The sequence below is a fragment of the Meriones unguiculatus genome, chromosome 16 (assembly GCF_030254825.1).
Source record: "Meriones unguiculatus strain TT.TT164.6M chromosome 16, Bangor_MerUng_6.1, whole genome shotgun sequence".
Classification (NCBI taxonomy): Eukaryota; Metazoa; Chordata; class Mammalia; order Rodentia; family Muridae; genus Meriones; species Meriones unguiculatus.
The window spans coordinates 112,010-132,313 of NC_083363.1; the positions used below are offsets into that span (position 1 = coordinate 112,010).

The window sequence follows — 20,304 nt, forward strand, 5'->3', positions numbered from 1 at the left end:
ATAATATATATACAAAGTTCATGCAATAGCAGTTTTACATGTGACTTTTTGAGCTCTTTATCTTTCCATATATTTTCTTTTTACCTTGCTCCCTACATTTGACATTCAGTTCCATTATTTCACTTTCTCCCTTTATATCATTGCATTTTCTCTTCCCTCCCTTAAAAATGGAGTGTAAAGACAGTTTTATCTTCTCAAAAAGATGAAATACCAAATGGCTGAGAAATATTTTTATATTCCTCAATGGATCACAGCATCCTCACTTCCAGAGACCCTGTAGCAGCTACATGTAGCACAGCTCCAGGTTTACTCAAGTCCCATAGCTGTCCGCTAAGGACATCCACCAGTTCTTGGTCTATCTCCCTCACTCTAGGACTTTTGGATCACCATAGGGACCCTGTTGCAGTCACAAGGGAGCAGCATTTGAGAGCCCTGCCAGCTGTCTGACTTGGAGCCTCCAGTTGCTTTCTTTACCTTGTATGAGACTGAAGCTCAAGCCAGACAAAGATTCCAGCATGAAGGGAGAAAATGTGACTGAAATTCCTCTCCTCGTTAGGAGTTATTGGCAGTTGAGACTACTGGGACAAAAACAGTCTATTTTCTTTAAGAGTGTGGCCTCTGATGGGGTGATATGACAAAACCACGTATTCCAGAGCCTTTGAGCAGCACAAACTGTACTTGATGGGGAAAAAAAAGACACAGTAGGCAGGAACTACCTGGTTTCCTGGAACAAGGAACAAGGGTAGGCAGGAACAAGGTCTGGGAGATGTGGTGGGGGAGGAGAATATGATCCAAATACATTGTCTGAAATTCTCAAAGAACTGATTTGTAAACTATTCAACAACCCAAACCACTAAAGAAATGCAAATTAAAATGACTTTGAGATTTTTATCTTACCCCAGTCAAAGTGGTTGCGATAAAAAGAAAGATGATAAATATTCATAGATGTAGGGAAAGAAGACCCATATATTTTTCCTTATTTGATATATATACACTCATCCATGTTCATTGCTGCTCTTTTCACAGCTAGGAAATGGAAACAGCCTAGATGGACATTAATGGTCTCTGCATAATGGATACATAAAAGGATACATGCATATAATGGAATATTATACAGCTGTTAAGAAAAAATAAAAATTTTAATTTCATAGATAAATGGATAAAGAAGCTGGAAACAATCATTCTGAGTGATGTAACAGAGACTCATAAAGACAAATGTCACATTTTTTCTTATTTTCGGTCATCAAATTTGAATCTTATATGTATGTCTCATTTGAAATGCTTGCATATATCTGAGTTTATATTTCTAATAAAAGAGTTAAATCTGTTACAAAGCACTCTTCTCTGTCTCCCAGCCTGTCCTTCATTAAATCATAGAATGGAAATGATCTAGAAGCTAGAAATTCACTTTTATTCTCCTTCAATGATTGCAAGAAATACTTGGTGGCTTGATTCATTCCTCATTTTACATTTATATCATTTACACTAAATTGCCTTGTCCGTGTTTACAGTTGACTCTTCTTTGTAGAGTTTGATCAGAGTTTTTTAGTAGGTTCCAAAACAGCTTTCCTTGATCTATTACCAGTATTTTATGCTAAATACAGAAGGAATATTAAATTTCAAACCACCTTAATAATATCTTTGAACTATCATGTAATGTGGAAAACTTAATGTGGAAACATGTAATAGAGCACCACTTCCTATCATTTAAAATTTCCTACATTTATGATAAAGTAGAGTCAACATAATTATATGAATTTTGGATGACTATATTTGTACATGTGTATATCATAAAATAATTTATTCAAGACAGTCATTATATCTATTATCACATACATTTTTGCAGTGAGAATATTTAAGATCTACTCTCTTAGATGTTTTCTAAGTACTAATTATAGTAATCATGCTATATAATAGGTCTCTTAAGCTTATTTTTCCATTGGACTGAAATATTGTAACATTCTTCTGAAATCTTCCCATTTCCTGATAGGTCTTTGACCCTGATCCCTGTGCCCACTTTTTTCTTCTAACCATTTCTTTGACCACAGCAGTAGCTACCTAATATAAAATTCACAGGAAATGAGAGTTAAAGAGATGGCTTAGCAGTTAAAAGCACTTGCTGTTCTTCTAGAGGAACCAAGTTCAGTTCCCACCACCCAACTCTTTATGGTGAAAAAGTTGGTTACGCCATGCCCAAGGAATCTGACACTTTTTGCATATTCTCTAGTGCTTAGCTCTTTATTAAACACCTTGTTTAATTATCCACAAATTAACCCAATGCCACATTACATAATCCATCAGTTTGTTATAATGAAGTATAACTGATTTCATAATAAAAATTAAATTCTCAGTAGTAGTTCTAGAGCTGACTTAGATATTTAAAGTGTTAGTGATGTAGATTTTGAATATAAAAATCATCTATAAATAATTTATTACATCTATTACATAGTAGAAAAAAGGAATGTTCTACTTTAATCCCAAATGCAAATTACATATTGCTAACTTTTTAATGGTTTTAAAGGACATTCCATCTTGCTACAAGCATATGCACAGAAATTGCTCCAGGCTGTCATTACATATTACTATTTTGCTATTTAACTGATCCAGATATTTAAAATAAATGTTTAAAAAATAATGTGAATTCATTTTTATCCTACTCTTTTTTATATTTAATGACATATTCTTCATATAGAATACATATTTATCATTAAGAAAAATTAACAATGCATTTATAAGCATTCACATAAATAAAGTCTATGAACTTACAAAATAGTTTATTAAAAGCAGGTACTGCCTCACACTGTATAGCCAGCCTTCCTACAAGAAATTGGGATTTATTTCACAAATGACAAATTACAAAGCTATTGATGATTGCTTACTATGTGATTTCCATGATGATTAGCTTGAAACTACATTACTGTATTACAAATTAAATGATTGTTTTAGCACTTAATAAAGTAACTATTTCTGAGTCTACTAACACAAGTATTTTAACATTTTTTAAAAGAGAGACTTTATGTTGGTTGACATTATCTAAGATTAACCATTGCCTAGCATGATTATAAGGAACACAAGTAACGGAAATATTTTTCAAGAACATTTAAAAGAAAAAAGATGAACTTTGTACAGTGAATGAGTTACAGGAAAATCCTCTAATTTGTCAACTAGTTTGTATGATGTCCATAGGCTTTCACTCTGAATTAAAAATGTTCCTGAATAAGTTACCTAATGACCCCTTTACATCCGTATTCCTCAGGGTATAGATGAAGGGATTCAGAGTAGGAGTCACTACTCCATAGAAGAGAGCCATGAACTTGGGTTGGTCTTTTGTAATAGAGGATGGGGGCTGAAGATACATGCTAATGGCTGGGCCATAGAACAAGAGAACTACAATAAGGTGAGAGGAACATGTCCCAAAGGCCTTTTTTCTTCCCTCTGAAGATTTGATTTTAAGTACAGCATGTACAATACTAGCATAGGAAGCAAGAATTAAACACAGAGGAACAGCTAAAAGAAAAATACATACCACAGAGAGAGCAAGCTCATTAGTCTCTTTTTCACCACAGGCAGTTTTTATCAGAACTGGAATTTCACACACCAAGTGGTCCATTTTATTGTGGCCGCACAGTGGCAATTGCAGTGTCTCGGTGGCCTCTGAGACAGCATAAGAAATTCCTGTCAGCCACACAGTGGATACTAACAGGAGACAGGTACGCTGATTCATGATGAGGGTGTAGTGCAGAGGTCTGCAGATAGCCACATAGCGGTCAAAGGACATAAGAGCCAGGAGGACACACTCTGTACCCCCCATTGTGTGGAAGAAATAAAGCTGAACTACACACCCCATATAGCTGATGGTCTTTGTAGAGCCCCCTAGGTTAGTTAGCATCTGAGGCACAATGCTTGTGGTGTAGCACATGTCCAGAAAGGAGAGGTTGGTGAGAAAGAAATACATGGGGCTGTGTAGATGAGGGTCTAATATGGACACCAGAATGATGGTGACATTCCCCATCATGGCCAGGGGATATGTTACCAAAAGAATAATGAAGAGAGGGAGTTCCAGCCAAGGATGGTCTGCAAAACCGAGTAGGATGAACTCTTCTGGATGACTTTTATTGATGAGTGTCATACTCTGCAATTTGATTTACCTATAGTAAAGGAGTATCAAGAAAGTTAGTATTATAGAAATAGCAAAACCTCATGTTTCATTGGTTATGACTATAGAACATGGGATTGGTAGTTTATGCTCGAAACGACATGAATGATGATTAAGAGATAAAACTCAATTAGTATAGAACTTTCTGCAAAAGCAAGAGGACCTGGATTTTATCTTTACTTACTATTCAGGTAAAAATGTTGGCAAGGGAAACACATTCCTATATTCCCAGCTCGAGTTAAGAAAAGACTGGTTATTTTCTGAAGCTGGCTAGCGTAGGTGAAATGATGAGCTCCAGGTTTAGTAGGAGGCATAGTCTCAAAACAGAAAGCTGAAATCAGATGTGGAAAAATTGACACTCTGAATTTTATATTTACAATATACCCATAGCACAGAAACATGTGTGCACACCCTTTCATACACGTACATGCATACTCCTACAAGCACAAAAATAAAATAATCTAGCATCTGGTGATTTAACTTCTATTTATGATACTGAATCTTAAAAGGAGGTCCAATTATCTGACAATACGTGGAGCATAACGGCGAGTAACTAATTTTAACGGCAGTGCTGAAGGCGTTACTGAAACATCATGGAAACATGTCTGGGAAGCAGTCAGAAAAGTTGGCAGAAAGAGAAAAAAGTTACAGAATTTGGCCTATCCATTCCATCTTCCTAGCTGAATTATCAGATCATTTGTATGAGTAATGAGTACATTTAAGATCCGAACAAACCTCTTCTATGTACTTGAGATTGAGCAAAGTAGTTTAAACACTGTTAACATTTTTTATTCACGTTTGTACAGTTATCAACAGTCCCCTATTTATAAGTCAAATGAGATAAGCCACAATTACAGTGTTGTTCTTTTTGGCATTTATGTGATTTATTGTGTAACTAGTGCAAGTTTTGACATTCAATAATTCATGGTAAATTATAGTTAACTTATTCCTCTTGTAGAGATATTTCTTTACCAATTGAGTGCAATGCTTTCTTTTAATATAAAATTTGGTCAACTATCAGGGACACATTGAGTTGTTATTCATATTGATATTATGAATATATATTTAAACTCCAGAAATCTTTTGTCAGCAGATATCTTCATTCAGACAGAGCGACATTCAAATCCTGGTAATTTTGTATTTCCTGGATATATTCTTCTACTTTTTAGATAAAGTGAATGCTTATATAACAAAACCAAGGAACAGAATAAAAGAATGCTTGAAAACTAAAAATGCTTATTTACACATTTTATTTATTAGTGTTTTATAAAAAGTCATCACTGAACAAAAATGTATATTCAAATATGATGTTAAGATTACATTCCATTGACTAAATATGAGTTACTCATCTAGCCAATTAGCAGCTTCAAAACAGACTCTTTTCTTAATAGTTAGAGGCATATCTTAGTTTTTGTCTCATTGAAGGCTAACAGCCACCTTGTGAGGTTCCATAAAGAGCCTCTCAGACTAAGATATGAATCATGTTCTTTGACTACACACTATCCTATCTCAGATGCATACATTAAGAAAAAACGGAAAGCAAAAAACCCTGTATGTTAGTAAAATAATAATTCCAACACAAAAGTTAACACAAATTTAAAAATTACTTTATGGATATGGGTGTTTTGCCTGCATATATGTATGTGTACCACATGTGTTTCTGGTGCACACAGGGCAAAGGACCCCGGGAACTGGAATTAATGATGATTGTGAATGCTGGGAATAGAGCCAGTTCCTCTAGAAGGGCAGTCAACATTCTTAACCGTTGAGCCATCTATCCACTTCCTCAAATAACTTTTTAATGAATCCTTTGTGGTAAGGACTCTAACAAGCTTTTCCCGCTCTTAAAATCCTTTAGCACCTGTTTGCAAATACGAGGATCTTATTTCTGTATTTTAAGATACTTTTAACAGTTTGTTTTGTTAGTTTCCTAATAACTATGAAAAACAGCTATCAAGAATTTACCAGTGCTTAAAATATAGTAACAAAACAGCATATTATGAAGCAGCACTTCTGAACTCCACAGAAAGTACCTGACACTAAGAATGTGATGCCATGGATGCTGCACAGCTTTTGATCTGACTATATTAGGATAAGCACTACTAATCTCTGGTGATATTCTGGGTTAAAGTCTTGTTTAATAAGAACATTGTATCAATTATTCTGATTATAATAAATAAGTATTTCCAAAAATGTAACCTATAAATGTTACCGAATATTGTTTACTTAGCATTACTATCGTCACAATTTTCAAACATGGGTGATCCATTAGTTCTTTAAACAGCAAATTTAGATTTAGTCTCTACAAATCTTTCATGATTAATTTTATCTAACTTCTACATCAATATGTACTCCACCTTTCCATATCTCCTGAGATGAATGTGAATTGCCTTTCTGTATATTTATGTTTATTCTTCTGTCTTCAGATTTTTTGATACTTTTACTTTATGATATATCATGGTGCAGCTCTTGAATTCAATAACTTTTGATATCATCTTTTCTTTTTTATTATTCTTTTGTAAAACACGTCCTGACCACATTCTCCTCTCCTCCCAGTTTCCCCACACACATACCCTCTCCCCCAGATTCACTGTTCCTGTGTTTTTCTTCAGAAAAGAGCAAGCTTCCCAGTGATATGGAGCAAACACAGCATAACAAGATGCAGTAAGACTAGGTATAAAGCCTTGTATCAAAGCCGTGTTTATTTTGAAAAGACCCTTCATTAACAGATATTTTTATCAGAGACTAAAAATTGGATGAAACATATGTACATGTTATTATAAGGTCAAATGAGTGAATAAAGCATTAATACTTCATTCAGGTAATCAACATCTGAGGCCTATAGTATTTATAGAAACTTAAATTCTAAGTTTGGTTTCAGTTATAGACTGAGAAAGAAATGAGTTACAAATTAAAGCTTAGTTCCTAAAGCTACTAAAATAGATGCAGCCAAAGCTTATAAATGTTTTTTGAAATGGAACTGTTTTTGTTGTGTACTCATTAGACACGGTAGCCCCCACTTTCCACCTTTCCAGGGAATGCATGTCTGTCAATGCAGGTGACTCTTTACTTACCTTATTTTGATAAACCAGTTTTATTTGATAAAAAGTAATGGTAAAAGAAGATACTTGACATTTTTCTTTTCAGAGGAGACAGAGAGAGAGAGAGAGAGAGAGAGAGAGAGAGAGAGAGAGAGAGAGAGATCCTACTATTCAGTCAAGAGTTTAAGATTTGTTTTAGAACTCTCAGGTTTTTAATTTATACAAAAGTTCTAAAAGCAGGGAAAGCTCAAGTTAAAACACAATAATAGAAAATACCAAGAAGGCTTTTAACTTACCTTCTTTCTTTGCTCTTCCTAAGAGTCCTGTGCATTATTTTTGCTGGCAACTCATTTACCCTCCTCCTGCGTGACTAGACAGAGAATGTTCCCTGGGGAAGAGTTCTCCAAGGACATGCTTCTCATGCACAATTAGTTGCCTGCTATGATGAGGCTAGGAGCTATTCTCTGCTGCGGTGGGATGCATTTGAAACAAAATCATTTCATTTCCCAACACATTGAACACCCACTCAAAAGTGTACAATTACAGATGAGCGTGCTTGAATCAGTTATTCTGAGTAATTTAAAAGAAATTTTTATATGTTATGTTATCTAAGGATATAAGATTTTTAAGATTTTAGTTATCTCTAGTATAACAATGAAGTGTACTAAAAACCATGAGAATAATAAAAATAATGTGCAATGAAAAATGCAGTACCCATTATAAATAATCTAGAAATGCTAAAATAACTTCTTATTTAATATTTAATTAGGATTAAAAGGCAATGATAAGACAATAATCTGCTTATGACTTACTGAGCAATACCTACTACTCTTACATTTACTTGTTATAATTTTATCACATAGGCCGTGCAGCAGTTTTAGAACTGTGCCTCCATGAATTCATGCACAATCAATGTATCTAACACAAATAACTGTACTTATTCTGTCCTTGCAGCAACAATATGAAGCCTGTGTTGTTTGGAATATTTCAATATGCATGATGTTTTCCCATTTATCTATCTATCTATCTATCTATCTATCTATCTATCTATCTATCTATCTCTATCTATCTATCTATCTATCTATCTATCTATTTCAATTTATTCACTTTGTATTCCTGCTGTAACCCCCTCCCTCATTCCCTCCCACTCCTAACCTCCCTCCCTCTTCTCCTCCAGTCCACTGATAGGGGAGGTCCTCCTCCCCTTCCAGCTGACCCTAGCCAATCAGGTCTCGTCAGAACTGGCTGCATTGTCTTCCTCTGTGGCCTCCCATCTCAGAGGGAGGTGATCAAAGAGCCAGCACATGATAAGTTTTTAAAAATCTAAATGTACATTTATTTGAGAAATAAATTCAAACACTTTAAATAACAGGTACAAACAGAAATGTTTCTCTTTGTCCACTCTGTTAATGTTAATTTTACAAAACTGTTTGTTTCTCTTAGTTTCTCTCTTAACCTGATTATCACACAAATAATTGAGACTCTATTATATTTGCTTAATAATAAGCTTCACAGCACAATAACTGAGCAGTTATTACTTTATTGTTTTTTATTTTTATTAATTACAGTTTATTCACTTTGTATCTCAGCTGTAGCCCCTCCCCACCCCCTCCCAATCCCACTCTCCCACCCTCTTCTTCTCCTATGCTCCTTCTCCAGTCCAGTGATAGGGTAGGTCCTCCTCCCCTTCCATCTGACCTTAACCTATCAGGTATCATCAGGATTGGCTTCTTTGTCTTCCTCTGTGGACTGGTAAGGCTGCTCTCCCCTCAGGTGCAGGTGATCACAGAGCCAGCCCATTATTCTATTCTTAACCTTCTAAGCTAATCTGGTTTTCTCCCAGTGTATATCCCAGAGATACTTGCACTTTGTAGCTTTCTTGATGAGTTTTCTCTCCCAATGTTTTCTGGATATCTACCTGTGGCTGAATACCCTACTTCTTCTAACTTTTCCTTCCCTAGCTGGCAGCTCTATTCTCTCCCCTGCTCAATGATTAGCTGTAAGGTTCTTTATTGGCACACCATGGAACAATTGGGGAGCAGTGTTTACATAACATTAAAACAAGAGGTTCTCAGAACAAAGATTGCAACCAGATAAGGGGGATATAGGAATCAGCATTTGAATTAAATGCAATAACCTTATGCTTATACCACTCATTCCATGGTACTTCTTCTAAGGGAAGTCCCTGTAATCTTAGTGCCCCTTTTTCATTGCACATGTGCTGCGTGTTCTATGCTCCTTTCCTCTATCCCCTAATCCACTGGTTTTTCTACCATATCTGTGTCCCTTAAAGCTGACTGTAGAAGCAATATGATCCTGCTTCTTGTTGCATATAGATGGTGGAAACCTTTAGAGACAGAGTAGGCAGTGAAAGGAATGCTGGTTTGGAGTATTGCCCAAGCAGGAAATCTGTTGGCACATCTTTACAGATCTTATAGTGCTTATACCCATGCATTACTTTCTACAAGCCTCTATAGGAATTCTGGTTCTACAGAGTACATCTGGGTACACACTTCCCTTTGTTACTTCAGACCTTGTGTTGGAAATAGGTTCATAGTTAGTGCTAGCTCCATGATAATTCATACACAATACACCAGAGAAATCCATTGTTGGCCTTTTAAATTTTTTCACCCACATCTTTTAAAATACTTCTTTTGATTTGCATTTTCCTGATGACTAAGGACCTTGAGCATTTCTTTAAATGTTTCTTAGCCATTCAATATTCCTATGTTGAGAATTCTCTGTTCAACTCTGTACCCCATTTTTAAAAAATGGATTACTTGGTTTGTTGGTGTTAAATTTCTTGAGTTCTTTGCATATTCTGGATGTTAGCCCTCTGTCATATGTAGGGTTGGTGAAGATCTTTTCCCAGTCTGTAAGCTGTCATTTTGTTCTGTTGACAGTGTCCTTTGCTTTAAGGAAGGTTTTCAGTTTCATGATGTCTGAGATTCCATCTTATGCTCATCAGAATGGCTAAGATAAAAAACTCAAGTGAAAAGACATGTTGGAGAGGATGTGGAGAAAGAGTTAGGGTTAGTCCTAGTGGGAATGTAAACTTGCTCAACCACTTTGGAAATCAGTCTGGCTATTTGTCAGAAAATTGGGTATAACGTTAACTTAAGATCCAGCTATACCACTCTTGGGCATATCTCCAAAAGTTGCTCAACCATACAACTAGGACATTTGCTGAACTATGTTCATAGCAGCTTTATTCATAGTAGCCAGAATCTGGAAACAACCTAGATGTCCCTCAGTGGAAGAATGGATACAGAAATTATGGATACAGTTACACAGTGGACTACTACTCAGCTATTAAAAACAAAGAAATCATGAAATTTGCAGGCAAATGGATGGAACTAGAAAAGATCATCCTGAGTGAGGTAACCCAGAAACTGAAAGACACACGTGGTATCTACTCACTTGTAAGATAAACATACTAAAATATAAAATAAACATACTAAGACTTAAAGAAGCTAAACAACAAGGAGGACCCTAGGGAAGATGCTTAATTCTCATTCAGAAGGGCAAACAGGATAGACACCGGAAGTGGTAGAAGAGAGGGAACAGGATGGGAGCCTACCACTCAAAACTCTACCCAGCAGGGGATTGAAAGAGATGCAGAGACTCACAGCCTAACTTTGAGAAGATCACATGAAGTCTTGTGGAAGAAAGGGGAGATAGAAAGACCATTAGGGTACAGGGTACAGGAGCTCCAAAAGGAGACCAACAGAGCCAAGAAAAATATAGGCCCAGGGAATCCTTCAGAGACTTAAGAATCAACCAAGGACCATGCATGGAGAGGACCTAGACCCCTGCTCAGATGTCAACCACAGGAAGGTTAGTCTCCATGGGGGTTTCCTAGTAAGGCAAGCAGGGGTAGTCTCTGATATGAACTTGGTTGCCTGATCTTTGATCACCTCCCCCTGGTGGGGTGGCCTTACTAGGCCACAAAGAAAGAGGATCCAAACAGTACTGATGAGTCCTGGTAAGCTAGTATCAGATGGTAGGGGAGGAGGACCTCCCCTATCAGTGGACTACGGGAGGGAGATAGGAAAAGAAGAGAGAGGGAGGGCAGGACTGGAAGGAGATGAGGGAGGGGGCTATAACCAGGATACAAAGTGAATAAGTTGTAAAAATGATGATGATGATAAGGAAAAAGTAAAAATAAAATAAAATATTTCCCTTGCTAAATTTCCTCTCATGTCCCATTTGACATAGACTTCTATGGCCAATGGATCATGATGGCAATCATTAAAAAGAGACCAAGACCAACTAGAAAAATATTTGTTACTATCAAGGTATGTGTGTCACTAATTCTCCCTCTAGTTTATCATGCCTTGCTGGTTATTGCTGTGAGTCATAGACATTATATCTAGATGTGACTTTTGGTTGTTTCCTTTCCTTAGGAGATTACAGGGAGTCTTCCAGTATCATGAAAGTTAGTCCTCAGGGAGAAGGCTTTCAGATTCAGTTCAGATCCTCTGGGTCCTGTGACTCTAGTACATGGTATCTATACCAATAGGGACTTAACTTCCACCTCTAGGCTGTAATCAGGGGCAACAACAGTAGCCTGTAATATTTGGGGAATCTTTTGGACAACCTTGACAAACAACTCAAAAGAAAGATTTTCATTCCTTGTGTAGATTTTTTTTTTCTTAAATAGTTTGTGGTTCTTGTGGAGAAAATTGTCATTCCCAGGTAAGAAGACTTTACTCAAACCATAGATACACACACACACACACACACACACACACACACACACACACACCACACGCAACACCATCCCACATACATACTTGCACACACAAAGAATGTTAAGGCCAGCAATCTCCCTGAATGTCTCATTGCCAGCCGCCCCCTAGCACTGAAATTTCAGTCCTCTGCAGCCACACCCAACTTTTACATGGCTGATGCAGATTCAACTCAGATCCTTATGCCTGCATAGCAAATATTTTTGCTCACCAAAACATCTCCTTGGCACCAAATTAAACTTTATTACACGGAGAAGTATACCATTGAGTAAAAAATGATCTCTTAAAATACACTAAAACTCCACTGGGCATGGTGGCTCAGTTGGATCACTATGAGTTTGAGGCCAGCCTGGTCTACAAAGCAAGTCCAGGACAGCCAAAGCTACACAGAGAAACCCTGTTTTGAAAACCAACCAAAGGAATTCCAAGATGGCAGAGAAAAGTGTGTACCATATCTGAAGGGCAGAGGATCCAAAACTCCAAAACTGGTGAGTGGAGAGGTGGCTGGATCCAGAGCAGCTACTTTGAGGCTTTCTGGGCTAGAGGGGACAACCCGTGAGTTGGATCCACTTCCCCCCTCTGTGGACATCTCCAGGGCCTGTGAGTGGCCAACTGTGGACCCCTTGCACTTTTGCATGCCTCGGGAAGTGTTTATCCCCAGGTCCAGGGACCCTTTGCTCTAGTGGCCAGACTTCAGATCTCTCCTGCTCCCCTGTGGGCAGCACCAGAATTCCTGGGACATATGTGGTTAGTTGTATCCAAGGCTCCCGTCCCTGTAGCCCAGATCTGAGAGTCACTAACTGTAAGCCCCCTTCCCTGTCCACATACTCCAGCAAGTGGTAGCAGGGCCTCAGATTCAGGGACCCTCTGCTCTAGCAGCCATGGATTCCCCCTGCTCCCCTGTGGGCAGCATTGAGAGTCCTGGGACAGCGTTCCCAACATCCAAGCCACTGCTCTCTGGGTCATTTCACGGAGACCAGGCAAACAGCAGAAGATCATGGTTCCTGAGTACAAGATGGCACAGCCTGGGTGGATTTGAGTGGCTGGAGCACAGAATCTGGCATGCTCCCATCTAAGACACTGCCATTTTTGCACAAACACATTTTGCCTGTGAAACACACCAGCACGCCCACCTGCACTTACACTCTGCCCTTCCAGGCAGCTGTACTGAATGCACTTGTTTTCTGGCCTTCAAGGAATGCTACCTGTCCTGTGCACATGTACCTCTGACCTTCCTTCCTTAACTGCATCTGAATCACCACCACCCATTCTTGAAGTCCTGGACCTCTCATCTTCCTGAAGACCATCCCAGAGACAGGCTGACAGAGTCTGTAGTCCAGGCTCCAGGAACAAAGAGCCAAGCCTACAGGCAATCAGATGGCTAAAGGCCAGCGTAAGAATACAACCAACAAAAATTAGAACATCATAGCTTCACCAGTAATCCCCCAAATCAATGGATATTCTACTGGTTCTGAAACACAGAAAAATGATCTTAAATCTATGCTTTTCCAGTTATTAGAAGTACATACACTTGCTCAATCATGTTTATAGCAGCTCTATTTGTAATAGCCAGAACCTGGAAACAACCCAGATGTCCATCAACGGTGGAATGGGTACAGAAATTGTGGTATTTTTATACAATGGAATACTACTCAGCAATCAAAAAGGAGGAAATCATGAAATTTGCAGGCAAATGGTGGGATCTAGAAAAGATTATTCTGAGTGAAATATCCCAGAAGGAGAAAGACAAACATGGGATATACTCACTTATATAGACCTATAAGATATGATAAACATAATGAAATCTATACACCTAAAAAAGATAATCAATTGAGTGGACATGGGGTAAGATGATCAATCCTCATTTAGAAAGACAGATGGGATGTGCATTGAACGTATGACAGGAGTCTACTGAGCGCATCTGAAAGACTCTAACTAGCAGTGTTTTCAAAGCAAAGACTCATGACCAAACCTTTGGCAGAGTACAGGGAATCATAAGAAAGAAGGGGAGTTAGTCTGATGGGGAAAGGATAGGAGCTCCACAAGGACCAAATATATCTGGGCACAGGGTCTTTTCTGAGACTGACATTCAACCAAGGACCATGTATGGATATAACCTAGAACCTCGACTCAGATGTAGCCTGTGGTAGCTCAGTAACCAATTGGTTTCCCAAAGTGAGGGGAACAGGGACTATTTCTAACAGGAACTCAATGACTGTCTCTTTGGTCTCCCCACCCCCGAAGGGAGGAGCAGTCCTGTTAGGCCACAGAGGAGGGCTTTGCAGCCAGTCCTGAAGATACCTGATAAAACAGGATCAGATGAATGGGGAGGAGGTCCCCCCTATCAGTGGACTTGGAAAGGGGCACGGTGGAGATGAGGGAGGGAGGGAGGGACTGGGAGGGAATGAGGGATCGGGACATGGCTGGGATACAGAGTTAATAAAATGTAACTGATAAAAAAAAAATAAAAAATAAAAAAAAAGAAGTACATAAAGAGGAAATGAACAAATCTCCCCAAAAAATAAAGGTGAATACAGCCAAACATATAGAGGTCATCATAGACAAGAATCCACGATCAAACAGGTGAAGAAAATGGTGCAAGACATGAAAATGGAATTAGAATCAATAAAGAAAACACAAACTGAAAAAATCCTGGAGATGGAAAACTTAGCAAAGAGATCAGGAAACACAGAGGTAAGCATCACCAACAGAATACAAGAGATGGAGGAGAGAATCTCAGGCGCTGAAGATAAAATTGAAGAAATCAATACAACTCTCAAAGAAAACATAAAAACAGAAAAAATCCTGACACAAAACATCCAGGAAATCAAGGACACCATGAAAAGATAAAACCTAAGAATAATAGGAATAGATGAAAAAGAAGATTCCAGGCTCCAAGGTCCAGAAAATATTTTCAAGAAAATCATAGAATAAAATTTTCCTAAATTAAAAAAGAGATGTCTTTAAACATACAAGAGGCTTATAGAACATCAAATAGACTAGACCAGAAAACTCCTCCAGCCACATAATAATCAAAACACTAAATCTATGGAACAAAGAAAAAAATATTAAAAGCAGCAAGGGAAAAAAGCCAAATAACATATAAAGGTACACCTATCAGAATCACACCTGACTTCTCAGCAGAGACTATGAAAGTCATAAGGCTCTGGATAGATGTCATGAAGACACTAAGAGACCACAGATGCCAATCTAGACTACTATAACCAGCAAGACTTTAAGTCAGTATAGACAGAGAAAACAAAATACTCCGTAACAAAACTAAATTTGAACAATATCTACACAGCAACCCAGCCTTACAGAGGATACTAGAAGGAAAACTCCAACCCAAGGAAATCAACTACACCCAAGAAAACATAGGCTATAGATAACAACAACAACAAACAGAAGAAAACGAACACACTATCACCACCAACCTCACGATAAAAGGAACTAACTAACATTCATTGATCACTATTATCTTTCAACATCAATGGACTCAACTCTCCAGTAAAAAGACACAGACTAACAGAATGGTTGAAGAAACAGGATCCAACATTCTGCTGCCTTCAAGAAACACTCCTCTGCAACAAAGATACAGACTATCTCAGAATAAAGGGCTGGAAAAAGGTTTGCTAAGCAAATGGACCTAGAAAGCAATTTGGAGTAGCCATTCTAATTTCTAATAAAATAGACTTTCAACCAAAATTAATCAAAAGAGACTGGGAGGGGCACTTCATTCTCATCAAAGGAAAAATTCACCATGATGACATCACAATTTTGAACATCTATGCCTCAAATAGACGGACACCTGCATTCATAAATGAAGCATTATTAAAGCTTAAATCACACATTGATCCCAACATATTAATAGTGGGAGACTGCAACACCACACTCTCACTAATGGACAGATCATCGAGATAGAAGCTAAATAGAGAAATAATGACACTCACAGAAGCCTTTAAATCAAATGGACCTAATAGATGTTTACAGAACTTTTCACCAAAACAGACACACACACACACACACACTCTAAACCTTCTCAGCACTCCCACAGAAGCTTCTCCAAAACTAACCATATAGTGGGGGATAAAGCAAGCCTCAACAGATACTAGAAGATTGATATAATCCCCTGTATCCTATTAGACCACCATGATCTAAAACTAGACCTCAACAAAAACAGAAATAACAAAAAGTCTACACATGAATGGAAACTAAAGAACTCTCTACTCAACAACAGCTGGGTCAGGGAAGAAATAAAGAAATAAGAGACTTCCTAAAATTCAATGAAAATTAAGGCACAACTGACCCAAACTTATGGGACACAATGAAAGCAGTGCTAAGAGGAACGTCATAGCACTAAGTGCTTTCAGAAAGAAGTTTGACACATCTTATAAAAGTAACTTAATGGCACACCTGAAAGCCCTAGAAAAAAAGGAGGCACTCCCAAGAGATGTGGGTGGCTGGAAATAATCAAACTCAGGCTTGAAATTAATAAATGAGAAACAAATAGAATAATTCTAAGAATCAATGAAATCAAGAGCTGGTTCTTTGAGAAAATCAACAAGGTAGATAAACCCTTAGCCAAACTAAATAGAAGGCAGAGAGACACTACTCAAATCCACAAATCAGAAATGAAAAGGGGACATAACAACAGACACTATGAAAATCCAAACAATCATTAGGTCTTACTTCAAAAGCCTATATGCCACAAAATTTGAAATTCTAATTGAAATGGATATTTTTTGATAGATTCAACTTACCAAAGTTGAATCAAGATCAGGTAAACAAATTAAATTGCCCTATATTCCCTAAGGAAACAGAAACAGTCATCAAAAGTCCAAATCCCATCCAAAAAAAGCCCAGAGCCAGTTAGTTTCAGCGCAGAATTCTACCAGACCTTCAAAGAAGAGTCAATTACCATCCTTTTCAAACTAATTCAGAAAATAGAAAAAGAAGGAACATTACCAAACTCATTCTATGTGGCCACTGTTGTCTGGATACCTAAACCACACAAAGACCCAACAAGGAATCAGATCAAACTCTTTTATGAACATTAACACAAAAATACTCAATCAAATACTAGAAAACCGAATCCAAGAACGTATCAAAGATATCATACACCATGACCAAGTAGGCTTCATCCCAGGCATGCAGGGATGGTTCAATATATGGAAAATCCAGCAATGTAATCCACCATATAAACAAATGAAAAAAAAAACCCCACACATGATCATCTCCTTAGATTCCAAAAAAGCATTTGACAAAACCCAACATCCACTCATGTTTAAAGTCTTGAAGAGATCAGGGATACAAGGCACTTACCTAAACATAGTAAAGACATTATACAGCAAGCTTATTGCCAACCTCAAAATAAATGGAGAGAAACTTAAATCAATTCCATTGAAATGAGGGACAAGGCAAGGCTTTGCCAACTCTCTCCTTATCTCTTCAACACAGTTCTTGAAATCCTAGCTAGAGCAATAAGACAATTAAAGAAGATCAAGGGGGATAAAATCAGAAAGGAAGAAGTCAAAGTATCACTATTTGCAAGATGATATGATAGGATACACGAGTAACCCCAAAAATTCTACCAGAGAACTTCTTCAGCTGACAAACAACTTCAGCAAAGTGGCTGGGTGCAAAATTAACTAAAAAAAAAAAATCAAAAGCCCTTCTGTATACAAAAGACAAATGGGTTGAGAAAAAATTCAGGGAAACAACACCCTTCACGATAGCCACAAAAAATATAAAGCACCTGTTGTGACTCTAATCAAGCAAGTGAAAGACTTGTATGAAAAAAAAAAAACCTTCAAGTGTCTGAAGAAAGAAATTGAATAAGGTATCAGAAGATGGAAAGATTTCCCAAGCTCATGGATTGGTAGGATTAACATTCTACAAATGGCCATCCTACCAAAAGCAATCTACAGATTCAGTGCAATTCCCATCAAAATATCAACATAATTCATTACAGAGCTTGAAAGAACAATTCTCAACTTTCAAACAAACAAAAAATCAGAATAGCTAAAACAATCCTGTGCAATAAAAGATTTTCTGGAGGTATCTCCATCCCTGATCTCAAGCTGTAATGTAGAACAACAGTAGTAAAAACTGCATGGTCCTGGCATAGAAACAGAATGGTGGGTCAATGGAATGGAACCAAAGCCTCAGAAACAAACCCACACACCTACAGATACTTGATTTTTGACAAAAAAGCCAAAACCATACAATGGAAAAAGATAGCATCTTCAGTAAATAGTGTTGGTCTAACTGGATGTCCACATGTAGAAAAAAGCAAATAGATCCATATTTACCATCCTGCATAAAGCTAAAGTCTGTGTGCATAAAAAACCTTAACATAAAACCAGACACATTAAATCTGTTAGAAGAAAAAGTAGGGAGATGCCTTGATCACATTGACACAGGAGACAAGTTCCTGAACAGAACACTAACAGCACAGGTTGATCAACAATCAACCTCATGAACAAATCAACCTCACGAAAGAAAAATCTGTAAAGCAAAGGAAACTGTCAACAGAACAAAACTACAGCCTATACAGACTTAGAAAAGATCTTCACCAGCCCTCCATGTGATAGAGGGCTAATATTCAGAATATATAGAGAATTTAAGAAGTTGAAAAGAAACAAATCAAGTAATCGAATTAAAAAATGGGTTATAGAGCTAAACAGAGAATTCTCAACAGAGGAATATTGAATGGCAGAGACACACTTAAAGAAATGCTCAAGGTCCTTAATCATCAGGGAAATGCAAATCTACCTTACACCCATCAGAATAGCTAAGATAAAAGTTCAATTGATAGCACATGCTAGAGAGGATGTGGAGAATGGGGAACCCTCCTCCATTGCTGGTAGGAATGTAAACTTGTACAACCACTTTAGAAATCAACCTGGTTCTTTCTCAGAAAATCAGGAATAGTGTTACCTCAAAATCCAGATATACAACTCCTGTGCATATAGCCAAAAGCTGCTCAACCATACAAGGACATTTGCTGAACTATGTTCATAGCAGCTTTATTCATAATAGCCAGAATCTGGAAACAACCTAGATATCCCTCAGTGGAAGAACAGATACAGTAATTATGAGTACAGTTACACAATGGAATACTACTCAGCTATTAAATACAAGGAAATCATAAAATTAGCAGGCAAATGGATGGAACTAGAAAAGATCATCCTGAATGAGGTAATCCAGAAGCAGAAAGACATGCATGGTATCTACTCACTTATAAGTGGATATTAGCCATATAAGACAAACATACTAAAATCTATACTCCTAAAGAAGTTTTAAACAAATAGGACCTTAGGGGAGATACTTATTTCTTATTCAGAAGGGCAAACAGGAACTACAGGAAGTGGGAAAGAGAGGGAACAGAACAGAAGCCTACTACAGAGGGCCTATGAAAGTCTCTACCCAACAGGGTGTCTCAGCAGATGCTGAGACCCATAGCCTAACTTTGGGCAGAATGCAGGGAATCTTATAGAAGAAGGAGGAGATAAAAAGACCTGGAGGAGACAGGAGCTCCACAAGGAGACCAACAAACCAAAAAATCTGGGCCCAGGGATGCTGCAAAGACTGACGAATCAACCAAGGACTATGCATGGAGAGGATCTAGACCCCCTGCTCAGATGTAGCCCAGAGGTAGGTCAGTCTCCATGGGGGTTTCGTAGTAAGGGGAAGAGGGACTGTCTCTGACATGAACTTGGTTGCCTGATCTTTGATCACTTCCCCCTGGTGGGGTGGCCTTAGTAGGCCACAAAGAAAGAAGATCCAAACAGTACTGATGAGTCCTGGTAGGCTAGGATCAGACAGTAGGGGAAGTCCTCTTCCCCTATCAGTGGATCAAGGACTGAATTGGATTGGACTGGAAGGAGACGAGGGAGGAGGCCACAGATGGGATACAAAGTGAATAACTTGTAATAAAAGTAATAATTTAAAAATTAGAAAAGAAAAACCAACCAACCAATCAACCAACCAACCAAATAAACAAACAAAGAAACAACCCTTAAAACTTGAGAAGCATGAAAAACATTAACTTATTGCAAAGGCTAGAAATAAATGGCCACTTATCCACACAGTATGTAATACATTTAGAATGTGAGTTGTAATCTAGCCTACATTTGATTGTTACATGTTATTTTATTAATTTATTTTACTCTAAGTGGGTGGGTATATGTGTGTTTTTAATAATCAAATTATGAAACAATGTTCTCTTCTTACTATAAAGAATTTGAAAGTACAGGTACAGTTTTAAAATAAGATATGAAATCAGAAAACTTGAATATAATTGGCTGTCAAGTTAATATTATACTTTTTAGTCATTCCTAAATACTCAGAGGAT

General features: G+C 37.6%; 1 protein-coding gene across 1 annotated transcript; it reads right to left on the minus strand.

Moving 5' to 3' along the window:
- Nucleotides 1–3,190: 3,190 nt before the first annotated feature.
- Nucleotides 3,191–4,132, minus strand: LOC110562335 (olfactory receptor 2B6-like). Its single transcript, XM_021659048.2, has one exon. It carries the CDS (start codon nucleotides 4,127–4,129, stop codon nucleotides 3,191–3,193), a length of 939 nt encoding a protein of 312 aa, XP_021514723.1. The 5' UTR covers nucleotides 4,130–4,132.
- Nucleotides 4,133–20,304: the final 16,172 nt, after the last annotated feature.

Coding starts and splice junctions, on each gene's coding strand:
- LOC110562335 (XM_021659048.2), bottom strand. CDS start 4,129: ATGACACTCATCAATAAAAGTCATCCAGAAGAGTTCATCCTACTCGGT.